We start from the raw sequence: 24,872 nt of genomic DNA on the forward strand, positions 1-24,872 counted from the left end.
CTTTAATTCTGCCAACAGATATACTACATTTTCTTGGTCCATTACTATTTTTCTAGAGAACTCTGTCATACCTTCTCCTCAAACAATCAGGACCTTCTTTCTCTTGTACTCTCAGTGATATTTTTTCTTTGTTAAATAGAATTAACTTGAAGAAAACCAATAATCTCAAAATTTTATATACAGAATGAGGTTGGGGTTGTGGTTCAGTTGAGATCCTCAGATAACCACTTCCTACACCATTTGTTAAGACTTTATTTTTCCTATTGTATTATTCAAAACTCAGTTGACTCTATGGATCCAGGACAATTTCCAGCCTCCCTTTCTGCTCAATGATTTTTTTTTTATCTTTATGCCAATACATCATTATCTTCATTACTGAGGCTTTATAATAGTTCTTGTTATCAGATAGTATAAGATTTCCAACTTCATTTTTTTTTCAAGATGATTTTGGCGATTCTAGATTCTTTGTGTTTTTATATAAATTTTAGAATCAGCTTGTCAATTTCTTACCAAAAGACTACTGAAATTTTGGGTGAAATCACCTTGAATCTGTCAGTCAATTTGGGAAGAAAACTGATAGCCTAACTATACTGAATCTTCTATGAACACAGAATGTCTCTATTTATGTCATTAGGTCCTTTCAGCAGTGTCTGTGGTTGCTCCTATACTGTAGTGCTCTTATAGATCTTTTAATATTACATTTATTTTTAGATAGATGATATTTTTGATGCTTCTCTAAAATGGTATTTAAAAATTTTTATTTTCTAATTGTCGCTAGTTTATAGAAATGTAATTGATTTTTACACATTGAACTCATGTATTGAGATTTTGCTAAATTCTATTCTATAATTTTTTTTTTGTAGATTCTTTAGGACTTTCTACATACACATTCATGTCGTCTGTGAATAACAACAGTTTTACTCTTTCTTTCTGTGTTATGAATTGTTTTTTTCCTTCAGCTTCCTGAATGTGAGAAGCAGTAATGGCAATAACAATGACAGCTTCTTGCTTTCAGCATATTTCTGGTGAAGGCCTCAACAGTGGTAACTTCACTAATGGAAACATTGTTTTAGGAAACCAAACCCAGAACTTGCTCCTTCAGTCTTTCTGTTACACTTAATTTCCTTTATTACATTTCTTCCTGCTTGAAACTGCACTGAAATGATTCAGCATTTGGTAGAAAGTGTGAATGGGCCAAAAACTTTTACAAATGAGAATCTCAGACTAGTTATTGGAAAATAAGTGCAATATTTTGTTAATGTGTGCTAGTAGAAACTTAGAAAAATATTATTGGGAATAGATTTAGAGCAGAAATGAAAGAATATAACTTTAGATTGGCTCAAGTTTAATAAATGGATACACTTATCAGAGATTCTGCATTTAATGTGCTAGCTCCAGCAACTGCAAGTGGTAAAAAATATTTTACTAAATTGAGTCAGGCTGACAGAAACCTAGACAATATGGTAGCTCATACTGAGTAAATTTAGAATGCCAGGAATTTTTTCTTAAAAAGTAGAGCAAGAAATCCAAAGACTTTGGGAAATAAAAATGTTAAGAGAGGATTTATATCCAGTTACCTCTTTAACCAGACATTGGGGAATATATTGGAAAGGCAACCCCAGAATTCTTTTTAAAAACCTTATAGTGGCTGTTTTATGTCACATGGAATGAAGATAAGACTATACTTGATTTTTTTTTTTTTTTTTTGAGGCAGAGTTTCGCTCTTGTTACCCAGGCTGGAGTGCAATGGCATGATCTCGGCTCACCACAACCTCTGCCTTCTGGGATCAGGCAATTCTCCTGCCTCAGCCTTCTGAGTAGCTGGGATTACAGGCATGCGCCACCATGCCCAGCTAATTTTTTGTATTTTTAGTAGAGATGGGGTTTCACCATGTTGACCAGGATGGTCTCGATCTCTTGACCTCGTGATCCACGCACCTCGGCCTCTCAAAGTGCTGGGATTGCTCCCGGCCTACTTGATTATTTAGAGATGACAGTGTCCCCAAGTGACATAAGCCAATTTACAGCATTTTACTAAAAAAGATAAAACAATATCAGAGTGATCATAAGGATGTATGATTAAGAAATCCTTGACAGTAGTTGCCAAGGTGTCCCTAAGACATCATGATGTTCCTGAGACTTAAGTGGATAAGCATACCAGTATGTTCTTGGTCTGTATAAACAAAAATTATTTTTAGTCTTTGCAAATAGATGTCTACCTTGAATAACCACATGAATATTCACATCCCCTTATTAAATTACCAGACCTTAGCCAGTTTACATAACCAGAACTTATTGAGCTTTACTCAATATATTGAGTAATATCTGGGGAGGCCAGTTATCCTTGAGAAAAAACGCTGTCACTCAGCCACAAGTACGGATTGTAAATTTCCTGCTCTACCTTCCTTAAGGGGATCAGAGGTTGTTTACCCAGATGACTACAATGGGGAAAGGGAGGTACCCATACTTTTCAGGATTAATGACAATGGCTTTGATATGATTCTGATCCTTAGGGACCTGAATAACTCTGTGTTCCACCAATAGGTTGGAGGTTTAGAGGGGTCAGATAATAAATGAAGTTTTGGCTAAATCAGTCTTCTAATCTGCCGAATGGCTTTGCAAATTCTCCCTGTAGTCATTTCCTTAATTCATGAAGGCATACTGTAAAGGACTTACTCAGCAAATAGCAGAATCCTCATACAGCCTCCCTGCCTCTTGCAGCATATGCAGTAAGGAATGTTGTGGTAGAAAGGGCCAAGTGAAATATGATGGAACTACCTATTCCTTACCAAAATAGTAAACCAAAGCCTTATCAACCTCCTGGAGGAATTGCAGGATTCTGTGCCATGATCAAAACTTGAAAATGGCAGAAAAGGTGATTCTTATCATAGCCACATTCAACTCACCTAGTTGGCCTGTGCAGAAGATTAATGGACCTTAGTGTCAGGTGGTGACAATTGTAGCTGCTAGTCCTTACATGGTCTCTTTATTAGAATACATTATTACAGCCTGATGCTCCTACTATGCCATTCTTAATCTGGAAAATGCTTTTTCTTCATCCAATTAGCAGAGAAAAGTAGCAAATAGGTATAGCAGTAGACCTTCATTGTTTTGCCTAAAAGCTGTGTCAATTCTGGCTCCTTGTCATAATCTAGTTTATAGGCAACTTGACCATATCATGATCCCCTTGGACCTGATAAAGAGGAAATACCAAATAATGTAGATACCTTAGGTAAGACATGTTTGTTAGGGGGCAGAAGATAAGCTGCAAGAAAATTCAGGAGCCTCTACCAATTCAGAGAAATTTCTAGGAGCTCCATGGTCTGTGACATGTTCAGGTATCTCCTTGCTCCAGCTACCATTAAGAATGAGACAAAGCAGTTTGTGGACCTTTTTTTGAATTTGTAGAGAGATTTACTGCATTTGGATGTGCTGCTCTATATATTTTTAAAACCAAGTGAATCAGAACCCTGCCAACTTTGAATGGGACCTAAACAAGAGAAGGCTTGGCAAGGTGATCCCAGAGGGATTGCAAGCAATGCTGCCACTTATGGGGTTTTTGTTTTTGTTTTGAGACAGGGTCTCATTCTGTTGCACAGGCTGGAGTGCAGTGGAGTGCTCACAGCTTACTGCAGCCTTGACCTCTTGGGCTCAATCCATCCTCCCACCTCAGCCTCCTGAGTAGCTGGGACTACAGGCACATGCCACCACACCCAGATGGTTTTTGTATTTTTTGTAGAGTTGGGTTTTGCAGTGTTGCCCAGGCTGGTCTCCGGCTCCTGGACTCAATCAATCCATCTTCCTCAGCCTCCTAAAGTGTTGGGATTACAGGCATGAGCCACTACAACCAGCCCACTAGTATTTTAATGTCTGTCCCGATTGTCCAATGATGCTTGATGAATAATAGATTGGAATGCTGAATGGAGTCTGTACAAGCCCTAGTAGGAGAATCACAACTCTAAGCCCTTGGGTTTGGGAACAGAGGCATACCATCTTCAGCAAATGTCGTTGTTATATTGTTGCCTATACTTTTATTGTTTCCAAATTTTACCTATTAACAGCACACACAAATGAGAGGAATAAATACTTATGTGGAGAATAGCTGAAAAATGCCTACCTGTAATTTAAATAATGCCAAAATGTATTCCAAAATGATTATACAAATTTATACTCTCACTAGGAATACAAGACATTTCCTGTTACTCTACATCCTCAATAATACATGCTATCTTCACACTTTAAAATGTTTTGCATTCTGATGGATGCTTAATGCTATTTAACTGTGGTTTGAATTTTTTTATTTTTTAATTTAATTTTTTTTAGACGGAGTTTCCTTCATTACCCAGCGTGGAGTGCAACGGTGCAATCTCAGCCCACCACCCTCCACCACCTGGGTTCAAGCAATTCTCCTGCCTCAGCCTCCTGAGTAGCTGAGATTACAGGCATGTGCCACCCTGTCAGGCTAATTTTGTATTTTTAGTAGAGACAGAGAGTTTCTCCAAGTTGGTCAGGCTGGTCTCAAACTCCTGACCTCAGGTGATCTGCCCACCTTGGCCTGCCAAAGCGCGGGGATAACAGGTGAGAGCCAACGTGCCCGGCCTGTAGGAGTTTTTAATATGCCCTGGAAGATAGTCCTTTCATGCTTACATGTGTTGCATATATCTTCCTCTATTTTGTGGCTTGTCTATGGTTTACCTTTCTGAATACATTAAGTGTTCCATATTCTTCATTTTTTTCACATTCCCTAAGTCTTAGATTGAGAATGGTATGTTAGAATCTCTCTTTATTACTGTGTTACTATTTATACTTACATCTCCTGTGGTTTCCGCTTTATGTGTTTCTATATGTTATTGGCACCAAGTTGTTCTTATGTGAATATTATTACTTTTGCATTATGAAGCATCTTTCTTTGGTTCATTTAATGCCTTTTTGGCCTGAATTCTTCTTTACTGCCTATGAAAATACTCTGCTTCCTTTTTGTTTACATTTATTTGATATATTTCCATTCTTAACTCCCTTCCTTTTTATCTGCCTTTCTGAGTCACTGTGTTTTAGATATATCTCATATACAGCCTATAGTTGGGTTTTGCTTTGTAAGCTAGTCTGAAAATATTTTTTATTTAGTTAGATGAGTTATGTCCATTTACATAATTGATATGACTGATATGTTTAGTCCCAGGTTTGTTATTTTACTTTATATTTACTGTGTGTCTTTTATTATTTATTTGGGGTTTTCTTCATCCTGGTATTTAGGAAGATTTGTATTTTTGTTTTAATATTTATCTTTATAATAATACACTATGCTAGTGTTTTTGGCTCCTCTTTTTTTCCTTTTTTTTAAAACAATTTATGCTTCTGATTTTGATTTACTACCTCTAAAATTATGCTCTGACTCCTTCTTCTTATATGTGAGGCAATCAGAAACTTGTTCTACTTTCACCTTTTTCTCTCCCTTTTCTTCTCATTTATTTTCAGTGGTGTTATTTCTACTTTGTCAAACAATATAACATTTTTGTACTGTTCACTTAGTCTTATCCCCTCACCTTTGTTTTAGTCTCAGAACTATAAATATGTTTAACACTTAACTGCCAGTTATTTTGCAGAAGATTTTTCAATGATTTCTTGGTTGGATGAAGCTAACCTATACTAGGCCTGAGTACAATATTTCCTTAGTTCTTTCACATTTAAAACTTTCTCTAGAACCAGGATAGGCAAACTAAGGTCTGCATCATGTTTAGTAAGGCCTGTGAGTTAGGAATGTGTTTTATGTTTTTAAAAAATTGAAAAAAAAGAGGAATATGACAGAAACCATATGTGGCCCACACATATTTATTTACCCTTTGACCCTTTACAGAAAAGGAATGCTAATCCCTGTTCTAGAGCCTTCATAAGTTAATACTTGAAGGATAGCTTGACTGGCTATAAAATCCTTGGCTGACTTTCCTTGGGTTTCTTTTAAATGTTGCACTACTGATGTCTTGCTTTATATGTTACTATTTAGAAGTGTGATACCCACTTAATTTCCTTTTCTTTGTAAACTATCTTAAGTATTTTTGCTTGGGAGGTTGGAGAATTCCTTTAATGTGTAATAGTTTTAGCAGGCTATGTATCTCAGTTGAGAACTGTAGGTCATATTTTTCTAGGTATACAGTAAGTTCTTTCCATGTGAAAATCAGAAATTATTTCAAGAATGTTTTCTAAAAATAGGATTTTAAATAGATCTGTTTCATTGTTTTTTTTCTTTTGGGGACCACAATTAGTCTTATCTTAGATCTTCTTTTATATCTACCACTTTCATTCTGATCCATTTTACTCTCTTTATTATGTTTCATTTTCTTGGCTCCTTTTATTTCTATTCTATGTTTTTCTTACTATATTTTTGGTCATATCTGTTCCATCTTGGAAACCTGCTAATTCATTTCTGAGACTTTTTTTTTCTTATTTCTTGAGTTTGGCTAATCTTAATTTCATACCTTCCTATTTTTCCATTTTATTATGTTTTTAAATTTCTGTTTTATGATGTTCGTTAATATCTGCAAATGCTTAATTATATTTAATCTCTATTGGGAGCATTGTTAAGTTTTTCTCTGCTTCATGGATGTGTTTTGATTTTACTGCTCAGTTTTGAGGTTTTCTTCATAAGTAGCTGTGTGAATGCTAGATTATTTGTAGATGTTCATGTTTACTTGTGTTGGATTTTTCCATTATCGGTAATAACAGATGTTCTTACAGAGGAACAGGGAGACGTGTTTTGGTGGCTTACTGTGTTTCTTAAATCAGGAGCACCCTCTTCTGTTGCCATAGTGAAATGCAGTCATTTATGTTTCTTTTTTTAAGTAATTGGAGACTTTTGGGGAAAGGAGTGTTTTCTTGGGATTCCTTTCCACTAGCTTAATTCAGTGGAGCTCTTATCCTGGCCATTTTCTTCTTTTTTCTTCCAAACTGGCTCCCAAGGATACCTCTCCCTTCCAAAGCATTTTCTTCTCTCCCAGAAGCTATGTCTTCCCATGATTATTGCCTCTGACTCCGTGTATTTTTCAAATCCTTTCTTTTGAATTCCTCATAGAATCTACCAGGTGTTTTTTTTTTTTTTCTCTATTTCTCCACTTCAACTAGAGCGCTCTCTTTTCAGGCTAACTCGTGATTGATGTTTCCTGTTATTTATGTATAGTGCTGACACATAGTCCATGGCTGACTCTCTGCTCAGATGTGGGCTCCTGACCACACTCTCGTCTAGAGTCTTTATTTCCTCACTTATATGTAGAGGATTCTGTGCCCAAGTTATGTTGTAGGCATAAATTTGGGTGGTTTTACTTGGCTTCTTTTATGGTAGTTTGGAAGATTTGTAGAGCAGTTCTAATTTAGGTGGCTGCCATTATCCTGTGGGAACTCAACTCTATAACATAACAAAATAAATAAGCTAGAAAAATAATACAGTACTCTACCCTTCATCCATGGGGATAGGTTCCAAGACCCCCAGTGGTTGCCTGAAAACACAGATAGTACTGAACCTTATATATATTATACTATATATATATATATATATATATATATGTATAGGAAAAAACCACAGTATAATATACACATACAGTATATATACACTATATATATACATACAGTATATATATATACTATATATATACTGTATTTATATATATATATACTATATATATATACTGTGTTTATATATATATATATACTGTGTTTTTTCCTGTACATATATACCTATGAAGAGGTTAATTTATAAAGGAGGCACAGTCAACCATAACAAAAATAACTAATAATAAAATAGAACGATTATAAAATATACTGTAATAAAAGTTATGTGAATGTGGTCTCGCTCTCTAAAAAATCTTAATATACTGTACTGTGGGTAACTAAGAGCGCAGAAAGTGAAACTAAAGATAATGGGGGACTAACTGTAAGATAAGCAATATAGAAGTGAGAGCTCGATGAAGATAAAAATGAAAACATGAGTTACAGAAGCATAATTGAAAATAAGATCAATAAAGCGATAGTGGTAGAAACATCAACATGATAAGGCTTGAGGTAATTTATCAGAAAAGGGTAGATACTAGTCTCTTCTCGCACTGCTATTAAAAAAATACCTGAAACTGGGTAATTTATAAAGAAAAGAGGTTTAGGCCAGTGTGGTGGCTCACGCCTGTAATCCCACCACTTTGGGAGCCCAAGGTGGGCAGATCATGAGGTCAAGAGATCAAGACCTTCTTGGCCAACATGGTGGAACCCCGTCTCTACTAAAAACACAAAAATTAGCTGGGTGTAGTGGTGCGCGCCTGTAGTCCCAGCTACTTGGGAGGCTGAGGCAGGAGAATCACTTGAACCCAGGAGGCAGAGCTTGCAGTGAGCCAAGATTGCACCACTGCACTTTAGCCATTTAATTGTTTAATTGGCTCATGGTTCTGCAGGCTATATAGGAAGCATGGCATCATCTGCTTCCAGGGAGGCCTCAGGAAGCTTTCAGTCATGGTGTAAGGCAAAGGCAGAGCAAGGCTGGTGCAGGAGGAAGGGGTGGGGAAGGTGCCACACACTTTTTAAATGATCAGATCTCACGAGAAGTCACTCACTAACAGAACAGCATCAATGGGGAAATCTGTCCCCATGATACAATCACCTCTCACCAGGTTCCACCTCCAAGACTTGGGAATTACAATTTGACATGAAATTTGGGTGGGAACACAGATCCAAATAATATCAGGTAAAGACACAAAAATTAGGAAAGATGAAGGCAATAGAAACACAGAGGAGATAAGATATTAGAATAAAATATAAAATTCTCTTCTAAAATTTTGATATGTGACAGAACTACCAATTTTCTAAGCAAATAGAAATAATCAAAATTGGCTCAAGATGAAAAAATATCAATAGCCATCTTAGAAAATATTGAAAGTTATAACAGGTAACTGAGACCAGAAATCTTGGAAGGAAATCATGTTTAGAAAGAAAAATAACATTTTTTTTTAAGTTCGAAGTGCTTGTATGTGATGACCAAGTAATAGAATACAGAGACTGGAACATGGGAGAGAATCTGTAGTTATAAATACAAAATTTGGAGTTTATCACCACTGAATAAAAAGAACGCATTGCTGGTATGCATTATCAAATACCTATGGGCAAGTGAGAAAAGAATGTGACACACTAGCTGATCTTACTCATTTTCATGTTTGCTTACAGATAGGTGAAAAAGAGTACATCACCTTACCAGATCACCCTTTACGTCCTTGTCAACCTATTCTTCCTTCAGGAATAACTGCTATCTCTTTATTACAAACTGAAAGTAAGTATAGTACAATCATAAGTACAGATGATTCTGTGAGGTAAAGTAAATAATGGAAATGGGGAGTTGTTTAATGGGTATAGAGTTGCAATTTGAGAAGATAAGTTCTGGAGATGGATGGTGATGATAGTTTCACAACAACGTGAATGTACTAAATGCTACTGAACTGTACATTTAAAAATAGTTTAAATGGTACATTTTGTTATATATTTCACTACAATAAAATAAGTTAAATTATAGGAATTTTATTTATTTAATTTTTTTTTTGAGACAGAGTCTGGCTCTGTTGCTCAGTCTGGAGTGCAATGGCATGATCTTGGACCTTGGCTGCTCAGGTTCAAGCAATTTTCCAGCCTCAGCCTCCCAAGTAGCTGGGATTACAGGTATACACCACCATGCCTGGCTAATTTTTATGCTTTTAGTAGAGACAGGGTTTCACCATCTTGACCAGGCTGGTCTTGAACTCCTGGCCTCAAGTGATCTACCCGCCTCAGCCTCCCAAAGTGCTGGGATTACAGACATGAGCCACCATGCCTGGCCAGGGATTTTATATTTATTATAACATATGTTTAGTCACCAACATTATTTCATTTTAAAATATATATTCTAAAATATACATTTGCTCTGTAAGATTTAAGTATAATAATTTTGAATCCCAGATGAATTTACCAAGATTTAAACCAAAGAATATTAGTGTAACTACTTGAGTTTTACCAAGTTTCTACACATACATGTAAATGCAAAAAAAACACACTATTTTATAAATCCCCTTATTTATCACTCTTAGAAACTGAAATGACTTCTCTGCATTTTCCACATAATAAATGCTATACTGTAACAAGAAAAACAGTTTGGGATAAAATTTATTCTTGCTGCTTTAGAAATCTTTAAATTTTATACTCCATATTTTAGGATATGAGCCATCTTTCAGCTTTGAGACATTGATGAATATGAGTTATAATCTCTTTAGGAGAGAAGATTATCAAACAAATGAAACAAGTAAAGGAAGAAAGAAGGTATCTGGAAAGAAATAGAGAAGAACTAATAAAAACAGATGAAAAGCTATTTGAACAAAGCAAATTAAGGCAGTATAATGGTAAAGTTTATTACACACCTTTTATCACTATAAAGAAAACTTAAGTTTTATAGAATTAATCCTTTTAGAATAAATAATAAAGTTATAATTAATATTTACTGTTTTACTATTTTAGTTTAAGTGGTACATGATTGAGGTAAGTTCAATGTAGAAAACATGAAATTATCATTGAACTCTATACAATAAATGCTTTACATAGGGTTTTAAAATTAAAATTCAAATATTTTCATAACTGAAACTCATTTACTTGTTTATTAATTCTTCTATTCATTTATCACATGCCTGTTGAATCTGGCCACTAGGAGACACTATTAAGACAGATAAAGTCTTGTCCCTGTCCACATAGATCTTAAAGTCCAGTGGGGAAATGATAAGCAAGTTAAGCATTAATGATACATCCTGGCCAGTGCAGTGGCTCACACCTGTAATCCCAGCACTTTGGGAGGCCAAGGCGGGTGGATCACTTGTGGTCAGGAATTTGAGACCAGCCTAGCCAATATGGCAAAACCCCATCTCTACTAAAAATACAAAAATTAGCCAGGCATGGTGGTAGGCACCTGTAGTCGCAGCTACTGCAGAGGCTGAGGCAAGAGAATGGCTTGAACCTGGAAGGTAGAAGTTGCAGGGAGCTGAGATTGCACCACTGCACTCCAGCCTGAGTGACAGAGTGACACTCTGCCTCAAAAAAAAAAAAAAAAAAAAAGGATACATCCTGATGAAAACTATGATAAAGGAATTATAGAATTCTGTGGATAGGTATACAAAGGAAGAACACCTAAATTATATGGAAGAGATCGAGAGAGGCTTCCAGGAAAAGTGTTGGATATACTAGGATCTGAAGTATGCTTCTTGGCTCTAAGTCTTCAGGCATGTCTTTCCCTCTCCCATCTACTTCTCCTCTTACCTTAAGGTACCCTCTTTCCAGTTTACCTGTCTGTTTCCTATTAGTCATTCAAGATCAGCTTGTATATCACTTACTCTAGAAGCCTACTTTGAGTACTTTGGATTCCTCTGTACTTAATTTTTTTGGTATATATGTGTGTCTGCCTTGCTTTTAAGTGAATGATTGAGGGAAGTTAAGTAAGTTTTCTTGCAGTACGATTAGAAACAGGCTTTTAGGACTGGTGGACATAGAAAGATGAGCCAGGATGAAGACAGTACATGATGGTGGCTCGAGAGTTGCTAAATGATTTGAGAGGGCTTCGTTTTGGGTTGTGTTTGAGGATTGTAAGGATAAAAGGTATCTGTGGAATTAAGTGGTTTTAGGATTCTCAATTTACAGCAAAATTGTTTCAGCATTAGAATGACTGAAGGTAATAGACAATGTCAGGAGATATTTCTGAAGATTCTGCCTCAAAATAATCCTGAAAGTGGTGGCAATGAATCAGCTTTGTTGTAGTGTTAAAAAAGCAACTTTATCAGACAAATTAGAACAATGGACTAAAAATCACAAGACCAGGATTGTAACACCAGATGTCTCTTTCACTTAGACAAGTTATTTCCCCTCTTTTGTGCCTCACCCTTTCTATTTATGAAATGGGAATGATTCATCACTTCCTATTTAAACAAGAATATTTCAAGATAAAGGTATTTATTGGCCATCAAATATTTATTGAGCCTACTATGTGCCAGGCACTGTTTTAAGTGCTGAGGATACAGCAGTGAAGAAGACAGACATGGCCATGCCCACAAGGAGCTTGCTTCTCAATGGGAAGAGACAGTAAACAAATAAGACAATATCAGCTTTGATCAGAGCTGAGAATGCAATTAAAAAGAGCATAAAAGAGTGATGAGGCAGAAAAGAGATGGTTTAGGTAGAATTTTCAGGGAAAGTATCTCTGAGAAGATTAAGATTTGATTAACAGGGAGGTAGGCACAAAGGGAACACTAAATATCAAGGTCAAGAAATGAGAATGACCTTGTGGTATTAAGGGCCTGAAATAAGACCAGTGCTGCTGAAGCATGGTATGTAAGGAGGAATGTAGACAGGGATAAAATCAGAAAGGTCAGCAAGGAATAGATGGGCCAAATCAAAGATTTTGGATTGTATTCTAAGCAAGGTAGGAAGCCACTAGAGGATTTTGAGCTAGGATTTATATGATTTTAAAAAATATTTTAGATCAAAATGACTGCTGTATAGAATGGCATGTACAGGGGCAAGAATGAAAGCAGATCAGTTAGAAAGATAATGCAGATTTCAGCCAGGCATGGTGGTTCACACCTATAATCCCAGCACTTGAGGAGGTTGAGGCAGGTGGACCACAAAGTCAGGAGTTCAAGACCAGCCTGGGCAATATGGTGAAACCCCATCTGTACTAAAAATACAAAAATTAGCTGGGCGTGGTGGCACACACCTATAGTTCCAGCTACTTGGGAGGCTGAGGCAGGAGAATCACTTGAACCCAGGAGGCAGAGGTTACAGTAAGCTGAGATCACGCCACTGCACTTCAACCTGGGCGACAGAGTGAGACTCCATCTCAAAAAAAAAAAAAAAAAGAAATATAATGCAGATTTCTTGGTAAAAGATGAGATTGACTAAGGATGTAGCATTAAAGAAGGTGGAATGTGTTGGATGCTAGAAGTATTTTGGCAGTAATACCAGTAGAAGTTGCTAAGGGATTGGATAATAGAGCGTGAGATAAATAGCCAGAATCTTGAGCTAAAGTTCCATTTAGCTATATAATTTTAATTAAATCCATTTATAAAGTAGAATTTTTAAATTTGAGATTTTTGTTTCTATGATAACGTAAAAAAAAAAACTAAACAGATTCTGGTATACTGGCGTATAGTTTGTGTTCCTATTAAGTTTATATTTAGAATTTGATTGGTGTCAATGCAGTTTGTTAAACTGGTAGTGTTTAATTTCCTTCTTTTTTTTTTTTTTTTTGAGATGGAGTTTCACTCTTGTTGCCGAGGCTGGAGTGCAATGGCGTAATCTTGGCTCACTGCAACCTCTGCCTCCTGAGTTCTTTCAGTTCTCCTGTCTCAGCCTCCTGAGTAGCTGTAATTACAGGCGCATGCCACTACAACTGCCTAATTTTTGTATTTTTAGTAGAGACAGGGTTTCATCATACTGGTCAGGCTGGTCTCAAACTCCTGACTTCAGGAGATCCACCTGCCTTGGACTCCCAAAGTGCTAGAATTACTGGCATGAGCCACTGCGTCTAGCTGGTAGTGTTTAATTTCTAATGATTAATCCATGGATTAATTTTCTATAACCATGGGAAAAAGTAATATATATATGTTACTTTTATAGTTATATATATATATATATATGTTATATGTTATATAGTTTTATATCTATCATATATGTTACTATAGATACAAGTATATGTATTGCTTTTATAATATATTATTAAATGTGTTACTTTTGGATATATTACTTTTATAGTAATGTATATCACTGTAAATTTTTTTTTAACAATATTTCCACACAAGTTCTATTATTATCCAAAAACCATCTCTTCCTCAGGTCTAATGTCCTCAGTATATAAGGAAAGGTGAAGAGGAGCGAAAGAGGAAAATTGTTTAAATTGATATTAGCTTTAGGGTCCTTCCCAGGATGAAAAATTGAATCCTTTAATACTCAAACAAAAGCTTTTGCTTTTTTTTTCAATAGCCTATGTTGGTTGGAAGAATAAATACTTGGAAACAAAGAAAGTCACAGCATCAATGGAGGAGGTTTTAACAAACCTTCGAGAAGATTTGGAACTCTATTACAAAAAACTGCTCATGCAACTTGAAGCCAGGGAGATCAAGATGAGACCAAAGAATCTGGCAAACATCACAGGCTGTAAGGTATTACTAAATGTAATAGTAATAGAGAAGTTAGAGAAGTTCTGTTCAAAACACATGCTTTATAAGTACTAGTTTTATTATGTAGTATTATCACAAAATGCATTGGGCTAACTTTGACTTAACTTCCTTAAACAATAAAAAAAACTCAGCTGGGCATGGTGGCTCACACCTGTAATCCCAGCACTTTGAGATGCCAAGGTGGGCGGATCACCTGAGGTCAGAAGTTTGAGACCAGCCTGACCAACATGGAGAAACCTCATCTCTACCTAAAACACAAAATTAGCTGGGCGTGGTGGCGCACACCTGGAATCCCAGCTACTCAGGAGGCTGAGGAAGGAGAATTGCTTGAACCCAGGAGGTGGAGGTTGCAGTGAGCCAAGATCGTGCCATTGCACTCCAGCCTGGGCAGCAAGAATGAAACTCTGACTCAAAAAAAAAAAAAAAAGAAAGAAAAGAAACTCATGATGTTATATAATAGGAAGATTGCTGAGGAGATACAGTCAGCAGCTTTTTTGTTGTCTTTAAGGAGGCCTGATATTTCCTCCCTATATTTTCATCTTAATTTCATTGTAAGACTTCTTTTTCTAATGGTAGCAATAGAGTTGTCAATGGCAAGTAGGGCTTTATATCCCAAACAAGGGAGAAACCGCTCTCTGAATCATGGAATATATAAATATTTCTCTTTATCCTGAATAAGGGATCAACTAGGCCTACCCGTGGATGAGAAATAGTTGCCAAGGAATGCTATAAGCTGACTGACTTAGACTAATTAGGATTTACCTCTGTACCTGGGACAGGATCCATTTCTTGACTCTGTGGGAAAGAGATGAATACCTGATGAAGTAGGGCGGGGGACTAACATTGTCTGCTATAGTCCTATTATTTGGTGGTAGTGGCAGAATGGGTTATAACACCCAGGAATTTAAAGAAATTATGAAATTTTGATCAGTTTTGTTGTTTGAGACAGCCTTGAATCAGAGACATGAAGTTTATTTTATTATTAATTCCACCATATAATTAAACAACAAACAAAAAAAGTTCAAGAGGGCATTTAACAATTTGACTTGGGTTGGATCAATCCCACTTATCCAAAAGTGATTTTAAAGTATATTAACTATAATTAAAAGTGAGGATTTAACTTTAGACAAGATGAAATGTTAAAAGTTTACTATTTTAAATAAACTTAATATAAAACCCAAATAGACTCAGTAATGATTTGTCCATAACAGTTGGTACATTTTTTTTAGCATAGCTGATACTTCATCTTACTGTTTTATCAAGTTCAATGTGAGAATTTTTTCACAAAGGCAGTTTAAAACTTCTTTAGAGAGGACCACTAGAACTCATAAACTTTTCTGGACAAGAAACAAAAAGTCTTCTTATTTTAAATAGGTTTTCTTGTATTAAATGAGTTTAAGATATTACTCATTTCATAGTAATAGTTGTTGGTTTTTTTGGTGCTAATGGTAACTTTAGAGAAAGTGTTTCACAAAATTCAAGAAATCAACAGAAACAAATAATTTTTCCAAAGCAATTTAGTTTATTTTAAGGAATAGGTTATTTTCATGATTTGCTCTTTTGATATTTATCATTTCATAGTTTATGTTCACAAGGCAGTTACAAAAAAAATGTTTATATGTTATACTAAATAAATGTCTATCCACACAGAATTACCTTATAATCCAGATCACTGAGGTACAGCATGCAATTGACCAGCTTAAGAGAAAACTGGATACCGACAAAATGAAACTCATAATAGAAGTTAAGGTAATTACATTTTTCCTAATCAGATTACATTTTTCCTAATGATTTTTCTAAATTCATATTATTTAAATATCAATAATGTGTCTCCTACTAGATGTTAAGTTTCCTTCCAGGCAGAGACTATGCCTTCCTAAACTTTGTTTCTTTCATGGGACCTTTTGTACACCAGATGCTTAGTAGAGACTTCTGGGCATACTTTATTTCGTGAGAATTGTGTACAACTAACTACATCATAGGAATTATGTCTGAAGTACGGATGTCTTAAAAAGCTTTTTTGTTGAACAGAAAACAGAAGAAGATTATACATTTTCACACAAGTATCCATACAAGCCAGGAAAATAAAAACAATAATCATAGGAATGAGCTCATTTCTTTATCAGAAATAGCTTTATGATACAGAATAGTGGCTCTCTTCTAGAATTAGCTCTTTTTAAAATTTTTTAAAAAGAAAATTAGAACTGTCCTGGGTTTCAGATAAGAATAAAAATAAATAAAATTTAAAAATAAAAAATAGAATTAGCACTGTCCAATAGAACTTCATGTGATGATAAAGTGTTCTATGCCTGTACTGTCAGATTGATAACCACTAGTCACTTACTGATAACTGAGCACTTGAAATGTAGTTTGTGTGACTGAGGAACTGAATTTTAAATTTTATTTAATTTTAGTTAATTTAAGTTTAGTTAGATATGGCAATTGGCTTCTTCTACTACACTGGACAGTGCAGTTCTAGATTATTTTTACAAGCAGCATTCTCGAGGCTATATAAGCCCTGGGTCAGCACTGAGAAGCTTAAAACTTGAAAAGGAAAAGAACAGAGAATGATTTTTAACAAAATATCAGTTAAATATGCACTTAAAAAATAATTTGTTCAATGAAGGAAAACTGTGTTATTCAGTATATGGAGATAGAGCCAATATGTAAATTTCTACACTTAATAATTGGGTAGGTAGCAAGGTGTAATAAAAATGCCCCCAGAGGCTTGGATTATGACTCCCCTTATGCTGTTTTCTTCTGGAAAGCATGTGCATTGGATCCTATAATCTTTGTATAAATTTTAGCATTATAAATTTCGCTCATGATTTGAACCCAAATTAGAATTGTTAGTACAAAAACAGTAAAGACAAGTGAAATAGGAGAAAAAAAGAGAACAAAGTTTTCAGCCTATAGGCTGGGGGAAAACATCCTATATTTAACCATAGTGCCTGGTCGACACATAACAGACATTATATAAGAAGTTTTATTGACTTCTGAATGATCTCCCCAAAACAGCACTGCCTACAAGATTCACAACTAAGGGACAAAAAAACCTAGCCTAAATCTCTTTCAACCATATTTATTCAAGATAGTACAGCATAAGTAGTGCTCCTCAAAGTTTAATGTGATATCATCATGCAAGTTCTGACTCAGTAGGTCTGAGTGCAGCCTGAGATTCTTCATACCCAACAAGCTCCCAACTGATGCTAATACTGCTGGTTCACAGACAACACTTGGAATAGTACAGGCTCTGGTACCAGGTGGTTTGAATTTGAATCCTGGCTGTACCCACTTCATTTACTAGTTTTATATCCTGAGCAAGTTACTTAGCCTCTAAATGTCTCCATTTCAACTGTAAAATGGGGATAAATACTAATAAGTATCTGACTCTGCAAAATTTTTGAAAAAAACCGAGGTTAATACACTTAGAACAGATCTTGCCACAGAATAAATACTGTATTTCCTAAATATTTAGTTCCTAAGGGCTAGAAATTATGGTATTTTTTAATATTTTGTTGTTTTTACTATTTTCTTTACACATTGACAACAACAGGTTTTGAAGCTTAAGCAAAACATAAATTTCTTTCTCACTCTAGTTTTTAGAACAGTTCAATTGTATTGTCCCTATATACTCATAAACAAGGTTATTTTATAGCATATCTAGCCAGTAGATAATCATGTTTATTAAACAGCATTCATAATCTACACATATACTGTAGTAATCCACTGGGAATGAAAGCATTGAAGGCAAATGAGAGAAGACAAAGCAGTTACAGAAACCCTATTTACATGTCAATTATGATGTACTTTTAGAAGGGTATGATGAAGTTCACTTTTTGAAAAGTAATTCTTTTTATAGAGGAGAAAACAAGCAGTTTCAGATTTACGAACATTGAAAACTGAACTGGCACAGAAAAAAATTAATACATCTCTACAGTCTCAATAAGGTATGTTAATTTAAAACTTTTATTTATCAAAAATTTAAATATTAATTTGAACAGATTTGTTTAACCATTATTCTCCTTGGCAATGTTTTATATAAAGCATAAGAATTCTTTTTCTGCATTTTGCATGTAGGTATCATAAAATGTTTCAGGAAATATTAGATGCAATATAAAGCAAAATGATGACTGGTTAGTTAGACATTCCAAGTCTTTTACATATTATTTTACAGTACTATATTTTATAATTTTCATTTTAAATCTTAAAATTTAAGAGCTAATATGAGCACAAAATTTTTTGCAAAGAATAAATGTGTATTAATACCAATATATTTGCATGAAAATAAAGACTTAATTTAATTTGGTCATTATATCTTAATTAAAAGAAATCTGGAAATATTAAGAATAGGGGGTATTGAACTTGCATTCTGAACTATGACAGAGATTAGCATCTAATAGTTTAAATTTTTTAATTCATTTATTTTAGATATATGAAGACAACAGTGATCTAACATATACTATGAAAATGGTTGATTTTACTCTCATAAACAATTGTGTAAATAGAAAATGTAATATTTTCATAACAGCTGGTTCAATCAACATTTATTCCAATTTATAGGGGGAACATGTGCAGGGAAGCCAGGATTTATGTAAATCTAGAGTTCAAAGATACAGATCTTTAGTCTGTAATTAGCAAAAGTGTTGTTCTTAATTCCCTTGAGAAAGAAAACAGAGACTTTATTACATTTAGAAAAGTTATTTGTATAAAATTGATCTTTTAGAAAGAACTAGTTAAGAAGCTAACTAGTGTCCTTAGATCATTAAAAGTACAGTACCACTCTTGCCTATAATCCCAGCACTTTGGGAAGCCAAGGCAGGAAGAGTGCTTGAGCCCAGGAGTTGGAGACCCATCTGGGCAGCATAGCTGGACCCCGACTCTACAAAAAAAAGGACACATTACAGATGTAGAAAAAGAAAAATTTAACCATGTAAATTAGCCAAGAATATATATGTCCATAAATGAAGGAATATGAATATTAGAAGTATAGGTGAGAGTGAATAGAATCAAGTTCAACTCCAAGTTATTATTAAAAATTTTACAGATGAACCTCACAAAAATAATGTAGTTGGAAAATATTAGGTAGTTCTAACTTATTCATTCAAAATATTACTGTTACATTCTTGTATTTTGTGAATACATTAATCTTCTGGATTCTTTTTAAATTCTCATTGTCCAGAGGTTTAGTTCAAGTACTTCACACAACATAATACTATATGGAGTCAGGAAGCAGAAAAATTATTTTCATCAGTTTGATGAACCTAAAGAGGAGACACTAAATTGTAGGTTTTAAATTTAAGGTTTATTGGAGGTTTGGGGGAAAAGTATAGCACAAAATGCTTTTCAAAGATGGTTTTTAAAAACTCTAAGAAAACAATTTCCACTTCAAATTATACATATTTTAAAAATCGGCATTGATTTGTAAGCATATATTTTACTATAATGAAGGGAAATACAGCATAATAAAATTGTGAGAGCAATTTTTCCTAATTATAGTTTGAAACATCTAAGGAATATTTAATAGGTAAGCTGACTTGTTTCTTGCTTTTATGTTCCTGGATACTGAAGACATTAATATGTATTTTCAAATTCAAACAGTCAAAACATTTATTCTTTTCTTAGTATGCCAATAACTAAAGTATATAGCAACATAACAAAAAATGCAAGAAACTGGATCTTTTTATACTGATCATTTTTTAAAATCTTAATAGTTTGACAAAAGATGTTCATCTCTGAAACAGCTTTGGCTTTAAGACTTCCCACATTTCTTCAGCTTGCTGTTTGGCTACAGCATCTCCAGAGTAGTCAAGACAATTTGCATTCCACATGCCAATGCCCCGTAAGCCATAATTTTGTATATATGTTGCCTTTAAAGAAATGCTCTGAGGGTTATCATACCACACTTGATGAAAGTGGCCAGCAGGATCCTATATAAATAAATTAAAATGGAAATTTAAAGTATTTAGTACAATTCAGCACCATAGGAAAGGGAAAAATAAAAAAGTATACAGTACAGTAAGAGAGAAAAAGTTTCTTAAATCCAATTATTCAAAAAGGATACAATGAAATAAAATTTTTAGGGCATAACACTTTCCTACTGTATAATTCATTGATTCTATGTTTGATACAAATGGTCCCCAACTTACAATGATCCAACTTACAATTTTTAGACTTGCAATGGGTTTATTACAGTATTTTCAACCTATATTTTTAGTTTTATTAGGACATAATGCAATCATAAATCAAGGAGCATCTGTACTTTCTAGGTATTATTGCTTATGGCACTTTTAACAATGTCAACAATCACACAAAGGAGCCTCCTAATAGATTCTATTTGAGCTTCTCATGTCCTGCAATTCTTTCCTTGCCCTTGGCCAATGATTATCAGCCAAGATGTACATCTGAATCACTTGTGGAGCTTTTAAAATGCAGATTCCTGGGTCCCACATCATGTGAAACCTATTAAAATCTCCAGGGTTAATGCTAGAACATATATTTGTTTTGCGTTTTAATGTTTCATTAGATAATGCTGGTATGTAACCAAAGTCAAGGAGAATCAATGCTCTGGTCCTCTAAAACCAGCTTATGTGCTTATTTGTATTCGCTGTAGTTGCGAGAAGGGTGCCTAGCTAGGAGCTCTGCAGAAGATTTTAAGATGAATCATCTAATTCAAAAGGTGCAATGGAGGAGAAAAATACATTCTTTTCTAAGTCTTACAGATTCATTCTAAGAGTCTGTTAGGTCTGCACTTCACTGGTGACTTAACACATACCTGATTATGAGCCATAAATTAGATTCTAATCTCATGCTCACCTTCCACCCTAAACAGTCCTTCTGCCCAGAATCAACTATGTCTACCTAGTATTAACACAGTCTCTCTTAGGAGGCACATGAGCTATTGGAAAGGAAAAGGGAAAGGAGCAGATCTAGGAAAAAGAGTAAAGGAAGGTGAAAAACATAAGAGATAAAAAAATAGACCTGCAACTAAAAATAATGTACCTGTAACTAAAAATAATTTACTTATTTTTATACACATCTAGGAAACTCCTTAAAGGTATTTCTGAATTGATGCTAGCAATATTTATGGCAGCACTCCTGGAATTAGAACAGTCTCTTAAGATGACCACTTTGTAAGAAAATAAGTCACCTGGTAAATGAATACACTGTGGCACATTTAAATAAATATAATAGATTCATTGTAATTAAGCATATCTCAGTCTATATCTTATATTCCATTCTTTAATATTTTTAGAACAAGACAAAGCCATGCATACTCTAGTAATAGTTGTGATTCATTATTAAAAGCCAACTTGTAGAAGTTGTACTTACATATGACAGATTGTTGAAGATTCAGGGGCAAACCCAAAGACATACACCTTTGAATTTTGCCATCATTCTAGCTAGTACTTTGAGCCTTTTTGATATTAAGAAATTCAAATGTCTCAAAATTGTGAAGGATCAAAGGGCAAAAACTAAACACATGTAAGACTGATTTATGCATGGTTAAGGCACATTTTGCCGTCCAGAATATTGAGTCCAAGATGAGTTGCTGTTGCTGAAACAGCTCAAAAGAGTGATTTTCTTCCAACAAAACAAACTTGATTCATGTTGCTATAGAATTTTGCAATGAATAAAAAAGAGGAAGGAAACGGTTATAACTAGATTGTTTTCTAAAGTGCCATTAAGTGGCCTTCAATGCTCACCAAAATGTTTCCTGTATTCTAAGACCTTCACAATGTGTTGGCTGGGTGAGGTGGCCCATGCCTGTAATTCCAGGCCTTTGGGAGGCCAAGGAAGGCGTATCACTTGAGGTCAGGAATTTGAGACCAGCCTGGCCAACTGGGGAAACCCATCTCTACTAAAAATACAAAAATTAGCTGGGCCTAGTGGCTCACGCCTGAAATCCCAGCTACTCGGGAGGCTGAGGCAGGAAAATCACCTGAATCTGGGAGTGGAGTTTGTCTAGCCTGGACAACAGAGCAAGACTATGTCTCAAAAAAAAAAAAAGTATTTCTTCTTCAGAAATGTTCAAGTAAAAAGAAGTGTCACTTTGTCTCTCACTTTAAATCAAAAGCTAGAAATGATTAAGTTTGGTAAAGAAGGCAAGTCAAAAGCCCAGGCAGACGAAAAGGTAGGAGGCCTCTTGTGCCAAATAGTTAACAGTTGTGGATGCCAATGAACAGTTATTGAAGGAAATTACAAGTGCTACTCCAATGAACACACAAATATTAAGAAAATGAAATGGCCTTATTGCTGATATGGAAAAAGTTTTAGTGGTCTGGATAGATCAAAGCCGCTATAACATTCCCTTAAGCCAAAGCCTAACCTAGAGCAAGGTCATAACTCTCTTGAATTCTCTGAAGGTTAAGAGGGCTGAGAAAGCAGAAGTAAGTTGGAAGCTAGCAGAGGCTGACTCCTGAAGCTTAAGAAATGAAGCCATCTCCACAGCATAAGGTTACATTGCAAGGTGAAGCAGCAAGTGCTAATGTATGAACTGCAGCAGATTATCCAGGAGATATTTGATAAAGGTAGCTACCCTAAACAGAATTTCAGTGTACACAAAATAGCCTTGTATTGGAAGAAGATGATGCCATTTAAGACTTTTCTAGCTAGAGAGAAGTCAATACTGGCTTTAAAGCTCAAAGTACCAGGAGGCTGAGGCAGGAGAATTGCCTGAACCCAGGAGACAGAGGTTGCGGTGAGCCGAGATCGCGCCATTGCACTCCAGCCTGGGTAACAAGAGCAAAACTCCATCTCAAAAAAAAAAAAAAAAAAAGCTCAAAGTACAGGTTGATTCTCTTGTTAGGGACTAATGCGGGTAGTTAAGTTGAAGCCAATGCTTAATTACCATTCCAAAAATCCTAGGGCACTTAAGAATTATGCTAAATTGACTCTGTCTATGATCTACAAATGAAATAACAAAGCTTCACTCATAGCACATCTGTTTACTGAATATCTTAAGCCCACTGTTGAGACCTACTGCTCAGAAAAAAACAAAGATTTCTTTCAAAATATTACTGCTCATTGACAATGCACTTGGTCACCCAAGAGCTCTGATGGAGAATACACAATGAATGTTATTTTCATGCCTGCTAACACAACATCCATTCTGCAGCACATGGAACAAGGAGTAATTTCAACTTTCAACTCTTACTAATTAAGAAATACATTTTGTAAGGCAGTAGCTGCCAAAGACAGTGACTCTTCTCATGGATCTGGCCAAAGTAAATTGAAAACCTTCTGGAAAGGCTTTACCATTCTAGATGCCATTGAGAACATTCATGATTTCTGCATGGGAGGAGGTCAAAATATCAACATTAACAGGAGTTTGGAAGAAGTGGGTTATAACTCTCATGGATAACTTTGAGGAGTTCAAGGCTTCAGTGAAGGAAGTAACTGCAGAGGTAGTGGAAATAGCAAGAGAATTAGAATTGTAGGTGAATCCCAAAGATGTGACTAAATTGCTACAATCTCATGATAAAATTTGAACGGATGAGGATCTAATTCTGATAAATATGCCAAGAAAGTGGTTTCTTGAGAATGGAATCTATTCCTGGTAAAATGTTGTGAACACTGTTCAAATAACAGCAAAGGATTTAGCATATTCCATAAACTTGATAAAGCAGCAGCAGGGTTTGATAGGATTGACTCCAATTTTGAAAGAAATTCTTCTACTGTGAGTAAAATGCAAGTCAAATAGCATCACTTTCTACAGAGAAATCTTTTGTGAAAGGAAGAGTCAAATGATGTGGCAAACTTCACTGTTGTCTTGTTTTAAGAAATTGCCAGGCCGGGCGCAGTGGCTCACGGCTGTAATCGTAGCACTTTGGGAGGCCAAGGCTGGTAGATTGCCTGAGCTCAGGAGTTCAAGACCAGCCTGGGAAACACGGTGAAACCCCGTCTCTACTAAAATACAAAAAAAGTATTAGCCTGGTGTGGCAGTGTCAGCCTGTAGTCCCAGCTACTTAGGAGGCTGGGGCAGGAGAATTGCTTGAACCCAGGAGCTGAGATCACGCCATTACACTCCAGCCTGGGTGACAGAGCAAGACTCCTTTTTTTTTTTTTTTAGAGACAAAATTGCCATGGCCACCTCAACCTTCAGCAACCATCACCCTGATTAGTCATCAGCCATCAATGTCAAGGCAAGACCCTCTTCCTGCAAACAGATTATAACTTGCTAAAGGCTCAGATGATTGTTACCATTTTTAGCAATAAAGCATTTTTAAATTAAAGTTTAAAAAATGCTTTAAAGCATTTTTTAGACATACTGCTATTGCACACTTAACAGACCACAGCATAGTGTAAACATAACTTTTATATGCATGGGGAAACAAAAAATGCATATTGCTTGCTTTTTTGCTATGTTTACTTTATTGTGGTGGTCTAGAACTGACCCTGCAGTATTTCTAAGGTATGTCTGTATATGTAATTGGTTACCATAGCTTTAACAAACTATATCCGTGAAACAGTTCCTCTGCATGTTTCTAAGAATGCTGTGAAACAAGATTCTATGTCAAACATTAAACTGCTTTATGTATTACAGCACTCCTCAAATCCATTAATATAATGATTGCTATAAATCTCCAAGATGGGCACACAGTACATAGTGTTTTTCTAAATATATTTGGCTGTGGCACACATGTGTGTATTTTGCACACA

At 35.3% G+C, this 24,872-nt stretch overlaps 2 protein-coding genes across 9 annotated transcripts in view; one reads left to right on the plus strand and one right to left on the minus strand.

Annotated features, from left to right (window-relative positions):
• The window catches only part of SPATA1 (spermatogenesis associated 1), a 63,979-nt gene that overhangs the window by 29,816 nt on the left and 9,291 nt on the right, over window positions 1–24,872 (plus strand). For 3 of the 5 annotated variants that reach the window (XM_017974881.4, XM_035252012.3, XM_035252011.3), the window contains 5 exons: window positions 9,196–9,298; window positions 10,269–10,394; window positions 14,014–14,192; window positions 15,861–15,959; window positions 18,073–18,160. In XM_017974881.4, the coding sequence (XP_017830370.2) occupies window positions 9,196–9,298; window positions 10,269–10,394; window positions 14,014–14,192; window positions 15,861–15,959; window positions 18,073–18,159 (594 nt within the window). In that variant the 3' untranslated portion in view covers window position 18,160. The remainder of the gene's footprint in view (window positions 1–9,195; window positions 9,299–10,268; window positions 10,395–14,013; window positions 14,193–15,860; window positions 15,960–18,072; window positions 18,161–24,872) is intronic. The other 2 variants (XM_017974883.4, XM_078332324.1) reach the window with 1 other exon arrangement.
• The window catches only part of CTBS (chitobiase), an 87,599-nt gene continuing 78,439 nt past the window's right edge, over window positions 15,713–24,872 (minus strand). For all 4 annotated transcript variants that reach the window (XM_078332328.1, XM_078332327.1, XM_078332326.1 and 1 more), the window contains exon 7: window positions 15,713–20,140. In XM_078332328.1, coding sequence (XP_078188454.1) covers window positions 19,940–20,140 — 201 coding nt within the window. In that variant the 3' untranslated portion in view covers window positions 15,713–19,939. The remainder of the gene's footprint in view (window positions 20,141–24,872) is intronic.

Source organism: Callithrix jacchus, chromosome 7 (genome assembly GCF_049354715.1).
Source record: "Callithrix jacchus isolate 240 chromosome 7, calJac240_pri, whole genome shotgun sequence".
Classification (NCBI taxonomy): Eukaryota; Metazoa; Chordata; class Mammalia; order Primates; family Cebidae; genus Callithrix; species Callithrix jacchus.